Consider the following 14994-nt stretch of genomic DNA (forward strand, 5'->3'; position numbering starts at 1 on the left):
CGAGGACAGCTAACTCACTCACTTTTGGTAGCACTTCCCTTTGGCACAGGTCCAGTACACTTTTTTTTTTAAATCACGCTTGTGAATCTCACCGAAAAAGCGACACATATTGCATAACGGCACCTGGAGAACCTGAACCGTGTCTTCTCGTTATGCGGCTTATGCAAAACGTGCACTGCGGGCACTGCGGGCATTGCATGTTCACCTGATCACGTGGAGCGATGACCAGGCAGTCGCAGGAAGGGGAGAGCTGGGTGCCCAGTGGTAGCAGAGGATACAGCACGGGTTGGGGTGCAGGGGCTGGAACATGGCCTGGAGGTACGGGGGGGTGAAAGCTCCTTTCGAAGCCTTGTAACTCCAGCAGAAGAGTTTTGAATTTGAGGTGGGCAGCCACCAGGAGCCAGTGGGGGGTACACAGGAAGGGGGTGGCATGGGAAAATTTGGGTAGATATAAAACCAGATGGGCTGCAGCCAGACCAGGGTCAAATACATATTTGTTTCGGATTCAAATACTTTTCTATGCTTTACTGATCTTGTCTGGTGTATTGTAACCAATGAAATACTCTCAAAAAGTGCAAACCCCGCCTTCTGGTCATATTGGCAGGCTCAAATACACCAGGCAAGATCAATAGAGCACAGGAAATTATTTGACTCCAAAATAAATACATATTTGACCCAGGGTCTGGCTGCAGCATTCTGGGTGAGCTGAATGGACTGGAGAGAGTGTTGAGGAAGGCCAGGCACATAAATACTAATTCATCATGGAGAAACTTGTATACCTTATCCAGTTTGCTCTGTTTGATCTTTGCCCAAGTGTTTTTTTCCACTGCTGAGACAGTGTTCGAAAAGATTAACGTTTGTTGAGTGTGCGACCTGCAAGAGAACAGCGTTTTGTACACCACCTCTTCAGCACAGGTCGCCATGGTGATACCCAGCAACACTTACACTGTGTCAATCCCCTTTTCGGTGTGACGGCAAGGGAACGCCCTGTTCCTGCGAGACTTGGAGACATTATTAATGACATCATCAACATGGTGATTTTTTTTCCCCCCACCAATCAGTAGAGGGGGCTGAAAATGGCTCATTATGTAAATGTGTCTGTTTGTGAAGTCAGCTGGAAGGATAATGGCTGAAAGGAGCAGTGGAAGAGCTTAAGGAATCTGTGTGAAGGCAGGGAAAGCGCAGGATTGATAGGTTTTCACTTCAACCATAACAAAGCGCACCTCATTCAACAGCTAGAGCAGGGCTGTCCAACCCTGTTCCTGGAGATCTACCGTCCTGTAGGTTTTCACTCCAATCCTAACAAAGCACGCCGCATTCAACTGCTAATGATCTGCGGTGAGCTGCTTATTTGTAGAGTCCGGTGTGCCAAACCTACAGGATGGTTGATCTCCAGGAACGGATTTAGTTACCACTGGTGTAGTCTGTAGTGTTTAAGATGAGATCACAGGGAACACAGAGGGCAGCCTTCGAAACTTTGCGCCTAAAGAATTTACCCCAAAGCCTAAGAGGGGGATGACATAATAAGGGAAATGTGTGAGTGGCTTGGAAAAAAAATTCCTGAAGAGATATAAAAAAAAAAAGGGCTGAAAGTTTTGAGTGAATAAAGTGAAGTGAAGCTCTGATCTCTATACTAGAGTGGACACATACCAAGAACGTCTGCTCCCCTCCTTATAGAGCAGGTGAGATGTGCTGAACTGGGCCTGGCTTTACGATGGTCGGTTAGGAGCATTTTATCTAGCGTGATGAAGGCGGAGTGTCTTCCTCAGCATAAAGCACTATTTTAGGAAAGCTTGAACCCCGTTTGAGCAATCGAGGCTGCAGCTCATTAATCCTTTGAAAAAGCAGCACCAATGTGGGGGCACCGAGCTTCTGTGGTGCCACTGTTTCAAAGGATTAATGAGCCATTGAGTCCGCAAACAGAAGCATGTGATTAGGTTCGGCCGTAGTGGAATTATCTTCCGTGTGCACGAGTGCATGAGAACCGCCCGGTGACACGAGAACCGCTCAGCACAGAAACGTGGCTGAGGGTGCACCGACAGGGTTAAACTATTACCCATAAACCTCCCATGCATACAGTACACCACTGCCACAGGCAGAATGTTACATAAGCTACATAGTTTAAAGGTATTCTCACATTCATAGGATGGCCGCTGCGGTTTTTTTTTAAACGGACATTTCACATTAATTCATACTTATTAAAATATATATCAAGTGCAAGCCAAGTCAATATTACTTAAATTGCAGATTTAATGCCAACCAAATCCAGAATTTTATTGTTGTCTATCCTTCTTTAGTTTTAAGAAATTGCTTGTTTGTGCATCTAAGGTGAAAGAGAGAAAAAAAGCTCCCTGGCCGATTCATAAATTTTTTCATGAATAGTTATCATAAATAGTTTCCACACGTGCGATTCAGTATAATGGAGGGGTCTTGCTTGTCTCGTGTGCCCTCTGCTGGCTGATCTAATACAACACGTAAAGCACAGCGCAACATTTTCCGGTTTAAAACAAGAACGCTTTTTCTCTGTGCGCATTAACATTACTTCAGGACATCAGCTACAAAAGTACGTGCACTTCACTTTCTATCACTTGAATATTATAGCACAGTATTTTACTTTGCTTCTTTTTTTATTGATTCTACATCACATTGTCTTTAGTCGATGTAGGGGGTTTCATGGACAAAACCACTTTCTGGATAGTACTGATGTCCAGACAAAGCCTTTTGCAACTGGTTTCAGATGCGGCTACGATGCATTCTGCCCCAGAAACACGTGTCATATATATCAAACAGACGCACGGGACTGGAAATGCAGTTTTCTTGTGATTTACGCGAGTTGTCACAAGGTGTACTTCTCTCCTACATGCCTGTGAATTTAAGGGTCGATTCCACAATAATAAGTGGAGATATTATAAGTGTGACTGATAGAGTATTTTGTTGAATTTACCAAAGTTTGCGCAATTAACGAGTGTTGATTTTTGTGTACGGTGACACGGTGGTGCGGTGGGTAGCACTGTCTCCTCACAGCAAGAAGGCGCTGGGTTTGACCTGTCCTAGGCCTTTCTGTGTGCAGTATACATACATCGGCCACCGAGCCACTCCAGGGAGGCAGGAGCTGGCCATACCCCTCCATCCATACCCCTGATTTGTTGTATGGAGCGTAGAATCTTTCAATGTCTTGTCGTTCTCTCCAGTACCCATACACTTGCATCGCTAAAACATGGTTGCCTTGTATGCATCGAGCGCCACCTACTGGCTTGTCTAAAACACAACACGTGCCCACCAGTAACATTTAGCCTGCAGTCTGACATCACACCTAAATTTGTGTTTGCACATTCCAGAAGATTCCATCACCAAGTTTCATACAATGAGAAAAGTAAGACCAGAAGACTTGCCTGTAAACTATCCTTATAGAGTTATACAGATAATAATTTGAGAGGGCACTCCTCACTTTCCTAGAGCATAAACTGCTGGAGAGAACAGGGAGATGGCTATTAATGAACATCAGGAGAGATAGCCAGCCCAGAGAAACATACAGTGCCCAGCAGTAATCTCACATGTAACACAGCACGCTAATCTCATGTCTGGATCCAGTGCCTGTTATCTTTGGCACAAGTGAAATGTATCATAACGTGGGAAAACCTTTCAAACATTTTGTGCCTCCAGGAACTAAATGTCCCCTCATCCCCTAATTTTTTTTCTCTCAGACCAACATGCATGCCATTTCATCTCAACACATTTATGTATATTGAATGACTCTGCTCTTTTGAATTTTGACATTTCATTTGACTTGCCATATGAGAACTGCAATGAAAGTGCATAAGAAGTGACCGCGTAAGTTAACATAAGTATATAAATATTGAGCCAGTGTTTTAGGGCGTAGGGTTAGGATGGAAGGAGAGTAGCCTCATGAAAACATGCAGATGTATGCGCATTCATAGGGTTTAGGGATATGATTTTGGGCTAGGGTTCAGGACTAGGGTTATGGTTTATATTTTGCGTTCAGTTTTAGAACCATGGTGTTATAAGTTTATGGTTTGCAGTGATTATTAGAATTAAGAGCTAGAGATTAGGGGTGTTGATTAGGATTAGGTTTGTGGGTTCTGGTTATCTTTTTTGTCATTGTGCGTATCATAATTTGCCCTGTTATGTGACACAAATCATTTGTGCTTTTGAATCGGTTGTAAACTGCCTTCATGTCTTCTTTTTTATATTGCTTTGTCTTTATCTGTGGTCAACTCTATAATGTAATTGTTATTATTATTAACTGAATTTACAATTGACAAAACATTCATCATTTGATGGCCAAACTAATTTACATTTCAAATGTTTCTCTTTTATTGTTATTTCTCATTTACAATAGCGTATTACAATGTAGTATTACTAAGCCTCTCAGTTTTAAAACGATATTTAATATGTTGTAGGTGAAAATAACACCAACTTTGACAGATGCCGTTGTTTAAAAATATAGAAATATGTTTTTTAAAAAGTCAAATGTAAAAATACTTTGGGCTTCTTGTCCCACGTAGGTTGTTTTACATGTTTCCACGTTTTATGTAACGTTTCTCCCGTCAAGAAGGTAACAGGTGATAGATTCACTGAAGTCTGAGGCACTGTCACATGCACGAGGCACCTGAGACATCGGTACTATAAGTGTTTAGCGCGTTTTACTGCAGCAGGTGGCACCCAACACGTGACGCGCAGTTGACAAGTTGCTTGTCGAGGGCGGAGGTAATGTTAATAAACACCCAAAGGACATGGGGGGAAAATACAGTCTGGATATCGTCTCCCGCTTTCATTTCAATGGCTTTAAACAATTCAATCTCACAATGAATCGGGAGGAAAGTGGGACATCCCAAGCCGGACTGGACGACAACCAGGTAAAACAAATATGTGTAACCTATACTCGAAGAACCGTGATTGTTTATGTTTGTTTATGAAACCATCGAAACTATCATATTCATTATCAAAGGCGCATTATGAAACATTGCAATTAAACCGTGGTGTAGACTAGGCTACGTAGGCTACAGTTAAACATCAATATTCGTTTAAAATGTAAATGTCAGCATTTATGTTGAGAGATCAAATGTGTCCAGTGTTAAATCCACTCTTTCAAAATGCACGCGACCACTGGACTCATATACAGTTATAGTTGAATTAACACTGGGAATTTTAATGCATATAGACAGCCCTTCGTCAACATGGTCTGTGTTACTTAGCCTATCGAATTTGTCATTCATTATTCTCGTCTTTGTTATTCTCTTTTGTTTAGATCAAAACCCTATCCGTAGTGTATGTATCGTCACTTTCATTGAGGTAAGACACTTCTTTGCTTCGTTTGTTTTGTAGTTCCATTATATCGGCTGCCAGCCCTGCAACATCTTGGAGATTGATTTTGTTTATTGGGATTAATGGGTGATTGCTGTCGCCGCTGCAGAATGTTGAGGTTCGTTGTCCTGTAGTACCCCAGCTACCAGAGTCAGACTTGTGGAACGGGTCACATAACTAGAATTCGTGATTCATGTGAGGCGTATGAGCATTTCACATAAATATCATGGTTGTAAAAAAAAAAAAAAAATTCTTATCGTGCTAGCATGAGAATTTCTGTGTATTTCAGATCTGTTGATATAAATTATTTCTTGTATTTTTCGTAACGACTATGACGTAGCTACCCTCGTTTGAGGCCCCGAAGGTCTGTGCACGGCCAAACCATTAAGTAAACCGTTCAAATTTTCATGCCTTCATAACTGAGGAGACAGTGAGGGTCAAGTGTGAAAAGCTCCCTTTGATTTTCATGGTAGTTGTGTATTTGAGTGAATACATGAGGAACACTGGTGGTAAAGATGATGCTTTGGAGAAATTGTTGCTACTCAAACACATTTACAACCTTTGCATGTATAAATCTCTCATTAAAGATGCAAGACTGCCTTCATGCAAAAGTCTCTCCTCCAAACGAGTCAGCACCCACATACAGTTTGTAAACAACTGTTTTGCCCCTGGAAAACATGCCCCCAAGACTTAGCAAATTATTGGGAAAGTATTCAGACATCACACGCCCAAGGGAAAGTTCTCTGAATTGAGTTTTTATTGCCTTTAATGAAGATTTAGCTCTTTGAGGGTTTGCGTGGGTACATACCGCACATCCCCAAGATTCTAGATGATTTTCTAGTACCCTCTGTCTTAGATGTATTGCGGGAATTTGTAAATGCATTGTTTTGAACATCAGGCCGACCTTTCTTGTGCTTATAAATTCCATTATGTACAAAGCACGTCGTTACCTATGAAGGTGAGTCACTGTGTTGGCTGTCTCGTGAAATAGGTAAGTAGGTCAGATTTATGATGCGGTGTGATATTTTGCGATTGGCAAAGTTGTATCAACTGATCGTAAATGCAAATTTTCAGCTGTCATCGCTTTCGATCCGTGGTTTTATATCGTCTTTATTGCCCGTCTTGTGAGAGATCACACGAAAATGCTCCGCTTTCTGTTGCAGCTTGCTTGGCAGCCTTTCCGTTGTGGTGGTGTCCATCGTCAAACGGAGGTATCTGAATGAACAGGTGGGTGAAGGAAAGGCAGGACTCGGCACTTTATTACATAAAAGGGCGCCAGGAATTGTTCTATGAGGATGATCAGGACCCATTTATCTTTGCGGACTGCATAAACATTTAGTTAGGGTTTAACGATAATTTCAAGACTACCCCGAAAAGATCATTGTGTACAGTGTTTGCGACTTGCCAAACACCAAGTGGCCCAATACAGGAATGGGATGTTGTTGTTTTTTTAAAAAGTACAATAAAAAACTTTCCCAGGGTATTCTTTGATGAGGGAACAATTCTAGGTGATTCTTCATTAATGTGATTTGCAAACATTGTCCTTTCTTGACTCCCAAGCAGCTGGATTGAGACACCCTTCTGACTACCAGCCCTTACTCAGTGAGGCTGTGTGCATTAGACAGCAGTAGGAAGAGGCTCCATTGAAGCTGCCTTATGCAATTGAAAGATTGCAAACGTTCCCACATCTTGCTTCTTTACTGTAGTTGCTTCAGAGTTCAGTCGGTATCTCTCTGTGTGCAAAGCTGTGAATTCTACGCTTTGTTTACCTGTGGCCTTTGTTTCGACCAATCAGCACTCCTGTGCCACACAGGTATGTGACTGCACAAAGGCTGCAGTGAAAGAGTCTTATTAGAAAAGGCATTCCAGCCATGCGTGCTCTTGCTGGCTGTGTAACCCATTGGTATCAGTGAGCGGAGGTGGTTCTGTGGCAAGAACTCAACTAATAAAGCTTTAGTGAGTTCACTTGCCAGTAGTGTAGGTTTTCCCATAAAAAAACACCTACATAGTGTAGTGTGTAGGTTTTCTGGTAGTGTAGGTTTTGTGTGGAAGGTTGCCTTAGTTGGTGCCAAAGTACCACGGGCCTGAAACGGAGGGAAATCTCAAAGTCCTCTTGGTTGGCGGGCGAGGCGCTCAGTTTATGGGTTTATGAGGACTGTATAATGCGTACTTTGTGGTGATCAGGCTGCGTGTTTCGGGTGGGACGTCTGACCGTGTCTGGGTGTCTCTGTGGTTGATCCCGCAGGCCTGGCCTCTGCTCCAGCTCGCCCTGGCCGACTTCCTGGCGTCGGCCGTGCTGCTGAGCACCAACGCCGTCAACTTCGTGCCGGACAGCAGCCTCCCTCAGCGAATCGGCGTGTGCGAACGCGGGCTTCCCCTGGCGGTGGTACGTTCTCCGCACGTCTTCCCTGGACCCCCTCCCCCACCCCCACCCCCTTTGAATTACAATGCACATAAGCCTCATCACTCTTTGTGACAGCAGTCTCAAAACTGAAGTCCTGAGTGGTGGCTGCCTCCGCTGGTTTTCGTGATTTCCTTGCGATCTGCAGCCTCACTGGGCCTTGGAAACAGGGTGTGCAGACCCTTTAGCCAATCGGTGACTTGCATCAAGCACCTTGCTATCCTGACTCCATCGTGGAGGTTGCAGAAATGAGCGCTGGTGTATAAACTAAACTAAACTAATGAACTAATACGATTATGTTAGTTTATATTTGGCAGGATTGTTTTTGTTTTTTGTCTGATTCTGATTAGGCAATGTGATTTCAGTGCTAGTTTGTACTTGGCAAGATTGTTGTTTGCTGAACAGGCTACTCTACAGGGTTGGAGTCCGGATCTATGTGGTCACTTCTGGCACTACGATCTTTACTTCACTCTAGTGTGTATCTTTTGCACCTCTGCGCCTTGAACTAATGCACTTGTTGTACGTCGCTCTGGATAAGAGCGTCTGCTAAATGCCTGTAATGTAATGTAATGTAATGTAATAAACGACTGAGTGAAGGAGAACAAAGAGAGAAAAAAGAACGCTGCCAGGATGGCAAAAGTGTAGGAGTTCAGTGGCCTGTAGAAGGCGCTCAATGAAAACGGTCTGTTCGATTGGTCTACAACATTGTTATCAGTGAATGAGTATTCGAAATCGGGGAGAAGAAGGAGGCAAAGCATAAAAAATGGGGAAAAGAGAACAGTTTAATGCTACCACAGCACCCAGTGTGCTTCTTTTCAATACAGGCAATACATTGACCGTGAAAGTGAAACAGTGCGGGTGACAGAAACAGCATGTGGGCGCATAGGCGTAGATTTCGGGGGGGGGGGGGAATGCAGGGGATACGTCCCCCTCAACATTTAGAACACGCGCATTTTTCCCCCCCCCAATAAAAACATGAAAGAAGCATTTCCACCATAAACTGATGCAGAAAAGGCACAAATTGGTGCATAAAAATTCACCAGAATGCTGGAAATGACGTGTTTGACGCTCAAAATGTCCTGGGGGAGGACCCCCCAGACCCCCCGCTTAATGTGTCAATGTTCAAACGAAACCTTCGCCACTGTGTAGGAAACTTCGTAATGAGGCCCGTAAAGGAGGGAAGTGGACAGATGTTCTTACTTTATTTTTTTTTACAGGCCTTCTACGGCATCTCATTCCTGCTGGTCATGATTTACGCCTGCCAATCAAAGCGGGCGGTCCAAAGGTGGCGAGATAGGACAGAAGGGCGGGACGGGCAGGTGAAGCATCCCTCACTGATACACATCTGGATAGACAATTATACTTGTGTTTTTGAGTAAAAGCTGTTTTTTTTTATTTAATTTTTTTTTTTTAAAGGAGTACCATGGTGATTTTCACACTTTCTCAGTTTTATGTACTATTTGCACAAGAGGCATTGAAGAAACACAATGAGCAAAGTATTAAATATGTCCGTTCTGTATTTTTGGAGAAATATGCGTTTTAAATTCATCGTCCTATTTTCAACCGGTTGAGAAAGTTGTCATTTTTCTACGTCACGAATACAGTAACCACTCCCATTTCCACGCCCCGTAAAGAAATCTGACAGGACACACCGTCCTGCTGTTCAGACAATGCAAATATTTGACTAACGTTAGGTTCACTTAAATTAGAGTGCCTTTAGATTCTTTCTGGTTATATTCATTTAGCTAGCTAGCTAACGTTAGCTAGCTAGGAGGTTTGCTTTCATAAGGCAATGTTATCGATAACGTTAGCTTGCTAGTTTGCTTTTATGAGGACGTTATAGTTGTGCTTTTATCTTAACTTGGCTAGCTAGATAGCAAAAATTATAATTGGATATAAGTCAACGTCCTTACCTTCTATCGATACTTGATATACTACTAAGCTAGCTAGCTTATGAAAATTCAGTCTCCCAAAGAGAGCGCGTATCATGGGGGTAGCTATGGTAATGGGGCACGGTCTGTCAATCATAGCTAACTGACAGTTCTCATTACCACGCCCAGACGGTTCGGGTGAATTTTTATAGTGGGAAATTTAGGCTTAGAAAAATACGTTTTAAAGTGCATTGAAATGACTGAAGAATAAAAAAATTATGCACATTTGTTTTGTTGTTGCCTGAAGACAACTGGGAAGTGTCACGTTCAACCACCATGGTACTCCTTTAAAAGCTGTGAGTTCTGACTTACATAAGAAAAACTGGACCTTTTCCTTTAGCTTCCTTAAATCCATGGAAACTAGCCAATTATGAGATACTGTACCTTGAAGTACCCGAGGAGTAAAATTGATGGCCTATATCACACTGCCATTTTCACCTTTTACAGTCAAGCCCATGATTGGTTTAGCGGTTAAGGTTACTTTTCATAATTTACTACGGTTTGAGACCAACTGACAAAAACTCACGAAAGGCTTTTCCCCCCCCTTTCCCCCCTTTCCCGCACCCGCAGTCGGACGGCAGGCGGGGCGAGGCGTTCTGCTCGGTGTACGCTGTTGTGTGGTGAGCGCCATTTTGTGCCCGCGCGAGGATTTAGCGTCGTCGCGCTGTGGTTTTGGAGCAGCGCTCGTTTTCTCTGTGGCCGTTTTGAACGTTGTCTGATTTGCCAGGTTTGCCCCCATCACCGTCTACCTCCTGTACGTGTTCACTGAGGACTTGATGCAGGCCAGTTTACAGACAAGTTCAAATGACTCTGCGTCAGATGGAGAGACGAGCGAAGCCAACGCTGCTTTCTGCACAAGGTACGTTATAAAAGATGTTATTGGATGATGTAGGGGTCACAGATCTGATTGGATGATGTAGAGGTCACAGATCTGATTGGATGATGTAGGGGTTGCTGCGTGTTCTAGATGTTAGCCTTGGGAAGCTCCTCACAGACTGGGTCTTTGTTCCGTCATTGTCCTCGACTGATCAGATATGAGTACATGTTCGTCGGTCTGAATTTGACATCTTCCATAACATAACATAATGACGAGAACAGGCCATTTAGGCCAACAATGCTCACCATTTTCCTACCACTAAAGGGTACCTAACGCTCACTGTTCACCTGCAAACTAGATAGTATCTAAAACCGTATCGAGCCTGTTTTTGAAAACCCTGCAAGTTCATGCCTCTACTGCATGCCCTGACAAGCTAGTCCACACAGCGACTGCTGGCTTGTCTTGACCCCTATCTTGGGGGAATATCTTCAGCTGTATCTCCTGTTTTAAGTACCTTGTAAGATTAATTGATTGTTTGGATGTGTTTTTTTTAATTATTTGTATTTGTCTCTTTATGGCCATAACCCCTGTTATAAGCATGTATAACTCATTATAATGTCTATTTGGAATTAAGAAGTTCTAATTTTAGGTGTTACGATGAAGATGTAGCAAAAATGGTTTTCAATGCAGACCTACTAATAATTTCCTTTCCTTTCCAGCTGCATTTTGCTCTTGCATATAAGGAATGACTCCTGCCCGCATGTGGTGAGTCTGTAGGGGGCGCTATACTGTCCTACATCTGGACATACGACTTTATTGAAGTTGTTTAGAATAAGAAGAACTGTAACATTTTCTAGGAGCCCTCGTAGCACCCAGTCCACGCAACGAGCCCAGTTCACTTTATACTGCTCAATTTATCACGGCTGTCAATCGCCGTTTCCTCTGTTCTCATTGGCTGATCATCTCACTGAAGGCTACATTTGTTTGTGTGTGCCGCAGGACAAGGCTCACGATCTGTTTGTGAGGTTATTTTTCTTTGTGAGCGGACTGACGGTGCTGATTTGCTGCACTGTAAGTACTGACGTTCCTTTTATTCTTTTTCTTTTTTTTTTAAAACATTAAACCATTTATGACGAACCGTTTTTGAACCAGTGAAACGTACAAAAGAGGCAGGAAATCTACGTCAGGTCACCCAAGCGTGCTGTTTCTTTTAAAATTGGAGAAGTATGCGGTAGTAAGCGTGAAAATACGTACAGGAACAAACAGTGCTTGCACTGTGTGTCGGATGCACATATTTTGACCAGATATGTAGCAATTGCCCAGAGACCAGATAAGTGGAAGACTGAATACTTATTTCACCTAAACCTGGTTGATCCCAGCTATGGTTAAGGCCCATATTTTGATCAGATTTTGCCTTTGACAAATTAAAAATGTATGAAACAAACCCGTAAAATTTAAAAAACATTTTTATCTCTTTTTTATATCCAGACATGGAAAATGGAGGCTTAGTTTTAACTGATATTAATGGATGGCATACTGTACGTGTAAAATAGAATCGGACGAGAGCCTTCTGATCAACAGGAAGTGGCATTCACCTTGAGCCTGGCTGAACCTCTCTCTCCCCCCGTCCCGTATCCTCAAATCCTCCCTCCCTCTCCCCAGGTGATGTACTGTAAGGTGGGCAGCTGGTATCGGAGGTACAAGGAGCAAGGCCTGTTCCCGGTGGAAGGAGACGGGTTCGACCGGAGACACCTCAGGGGCCTCTACTCCACGGCCCGCAATATGATGCTGGTCGTCATTTTCTGCTGGACACCGGGTGCGTCGAAAAAGCACCGCCGCTTTTCGTTTTTGTCGTTATGCTGTTACACTTCCGATCAGGGCCGCCGACGCGGGGGGAACACCGGGTCAGTCGTCCCGAGCCCTGGGTCAAGGGGGGGGGAGGGGGCGGCGCGAAAGGGCCTTCTAACCTTTAAATATTCTGCTGGAATAATCCGTGAAATCTAAATCCATGGACAACTTCAAAGCATTAAAGTTGGGAATGATAGCACGTCTCAGTTTAATTGCTGTATTTCATATTTTGTGCAAGGGGGGGGCCTTTTGAGATCATCTTGTCCCGGGCACAAGCGGGCCTGCTTATGATGGAAGATGTGAGAGTACCAACCGTATCCCTGTATTGGTGTGATTGTGTGATAATCCATTCAGAGTTGTTCTGACTTCTCCTTGCAGTGGCGTTCAGATGAAGGGCATTGTTTTCTTAATTTTGTTTCAGTTGTTTCCTAGTTAAATTGAACATAGTTATGTGTAGTCACTCAATGACAGTGAATTTAGTGTGCTTACTGTGTGAACTAGACTTGACGTTCATGGCTATGGACAACTGATACTTTATGAGAACTGTATCTTATTGGACCTGTGTTTTGCAGTTGTTCCAATAACCTTTGGTATGAACTTACTCTGTGTTGCTTTAGATAAAAAAAACACCTGCCAAATAAATGTAATGTCATGTTAGGTAATTTCCTATTGCTGTTCTACATCCTATACTAAAATCATGTGCTCTCTTTCTTCCCCACAGCTTTTGTTCTTGTGAGCCTGTCATTCATAGAAGGAATCCCCCAGGAAAAGCTTTTTCCTCTATATGTCATCCAAGTAAGATTTAATGCAGTAATGATATTTGCATTTGATTATTGCACATCGTCATTTTTTCCGAGACATTTAAGCGCAACAAAATGCACAAACGTGACATCCAACGTTCTCGACAAAACAGGAAAGGGCCTTCCCCAAACTGTTGGGGAAGCACAGAATCATCTAAAATGTGATTGTATGCTGTAGCATTAAGATTTGCCTTCACTGGAACTAAAGGGCCTAGCCCAAACCATGGAAAACAGCTCTGGACCAAGCGGTGTCTAGATACTTTTTGTCATATAGTGTATTTAGTGTTAAATTTTACTGAACATTGTGCAAGTTTCACATTGCTTGAATAATGTTAATATAAGGTCCTTATCCACTTTATGTGATGCACCTTAAACTCCTTAGAATGTAAGAGCTGAGTCTGAAGCTTCCAACTTTTTTATCTCATATAAGATTTTACAATAAATGTCGCCCAGGCCTGTTAGCTAATGAATAACAGATTTTTTACAGGAAGAAAAAAGTTGTCTCCTGTGCTCAGTCACGATCTTTTATGGACATCTATTATGGTCACAATTGGCACACATAACTTTATGGGTCATAAAGGTGTGTATGCCAAGATGGCATACGTAACTGTGTCACCCACCTCAAAAAAAAAAAAATTGTGTCACCTGCTTTATGGGAAACCCTGAACAAAAAGTCCAGTTTCAGACTTGCGGAAGTGCACGTTGCCAGTTAGACCTCAGCCGCTTGAGTTCAAGTCAGAAGCAGGCCCTTAGTGATGTCGCCGGCCCCCGTCCTATAGACAGGAGCTGAAACGATCAGGTGGTGACGTGACGCATCTTTTCCGTCTTCTCCTCAGGCTCTGACGGTGTCGCTGCAAGGGCTGCTGGACAGCCTGGTCTACGGCTGGCTCCGGCGGAACTTCCGCGAGGCCGCCATGGCGGAAAGGGTGCCGCTGCTGGACGGCCGCCACCGGGCTTTCTACGACGAGTCTCTGCCCACGCGCTGAGCCCTCAAGAGCCGCTGCCCCATCAGCGCGGGAGGAGGGACGCAAGAGCCGAGCCACCCCACCACCCCCATCCCCTGCGCAAGAGGACTCAGGCGCCGACCTGTGGGGGATTGTGGGTAATTTCCCGGGTGTCACATTTGGTGTCACGGACTGAATTTTCTCACATCTCAGTGTACTTAGGATTATTATTTATTGTTACTGACTTCCGAGGGTTCGCAGGTTTGATTTTTGACGTTTGTGGGGGACGCGTTTGACCACTGCTCCACGGGCTATCGAACCCTATGGGGGCATGCGCGCATGCGCGCATGCATGCACGGTGCATGGAGAGTTCCATCGGAAATGGTCTCTCGTGAGCTGCCTAGTGTGACCATCATAGTGCAAACATTGGTGCATGTTGCATTTGGCTATGCTAACTTCACTTAAGGGGAATTAGTTAAATATATTAGCTATGGGAATCATTACTGATTGTGAGTTAACTTTAAGTGATGTAAAGCTAGCTACCTTCTTACTTGCGCTTGTACCTCTGGTCCTTGTACCCTTTGTTAGTACTCGTTTAGAGAAATTCCCAAATGTATTAAAAGAGGAGTCACTTCTCCCTCAAGGAGACAGTTTATGAAGGAATATGAGGTCATGGCTTAGAATGTGAAGATCTCTGATAATTTAAATAAAAAAATGTGAAAATGTCTGTATGTTGTTTAGGCAGTGCAGAGTTGTTCTTTGGTCTGGTCTTGCTAGTTTTTAAAATGTTCCGCTGAGTTTCTTTTTAAAATTTTTTGGTTTGTCACCTTAATGTGTATTGAGTGGAATGAGAACACCGAGAAAAGTAAAGTAGCACTGTATCGTTCATATAAGGCTCTAGTGATCACATGACCAAGGTGCTGTTGGA

General features: G+C 43.5%; 1 protein-coding gene across 1 annotated transcript; it reads left to right on the forward strand.

Annotated features, from left to right (window-relative positions):
• The first annotated feature begins 4624 nt into the window (after positions 1-4624).
• si:dkey-30c15.2 (uncharacterized protein LOC558938 homolog) lies at positions 4625-14793 on the forward strand. Its single transcript, XM_064342490.1, has 12 exons — positions 4625-4877; positions 5270-5313; positions 6489-6552; positions 7571-7711; positions 8944-9045; positions 10228-10277; positions 10385-10516; positions 11194-11239; positions 11474-11545; positions 12137-12290; positions 13044-13117; positions 13959-14793. The coding sequence occupies exons 1-12, from the start codon at positions 4755-4757 to the stop codon at positions 14106-14108; spliced, it is 1152 nt and encodes a 383-aa protein (XP_064198560.1). The 5' UTR covers positions 4625-4754; the 3' UTR covers positions 14109-14793.
• The last annotated feature ends 201 nt before the right edge of the window (positions 14794-14994 follow it).

This window comes from Anguilla rostrata, chromosome 7, assembly GCF_018555375.3.
Source record: "Anguilla rostrata isolate EN2019 chromosome 7, ASM1855537v3, whole genome shotgun sequence".
NCBI classification, from domain to species: domain Eukaryota; kingdom Metazoa; phylum Chordata; class Actinopteri; order Anguilliformes; family Anguillidae; genus Anguilla; species Anguilla rostrata.

What these genes read in the sequence shown, in the direction of transcription:
- si:dkey-30c15.2 (XM_064342490.1), top strand. Translation starts at nt 4,755, where the DNA reads ATGGGGGGAAAATACAGTCTGGATATCGTCTCCCGCTTTCATTTCAAT. An exon ending in GCGGGCTTCCCCTGGCGGTG is followed by an intron (nt 7,712 to 8,943) that starts GTACGTTCTCCG and finishes TTTTTTTTACAG; the next exon opens with GCCTTCTACGGCATCTCATT. An exon ending in ATGACTCCTGCCCGCATGTG is followed by an intron (nt 11,240 to 11,473) that starts GTGAGTCTGTAG and finishes TGTGTGCCGCAG; the next exon opens with GACAAGGCTCACGATCTGTT.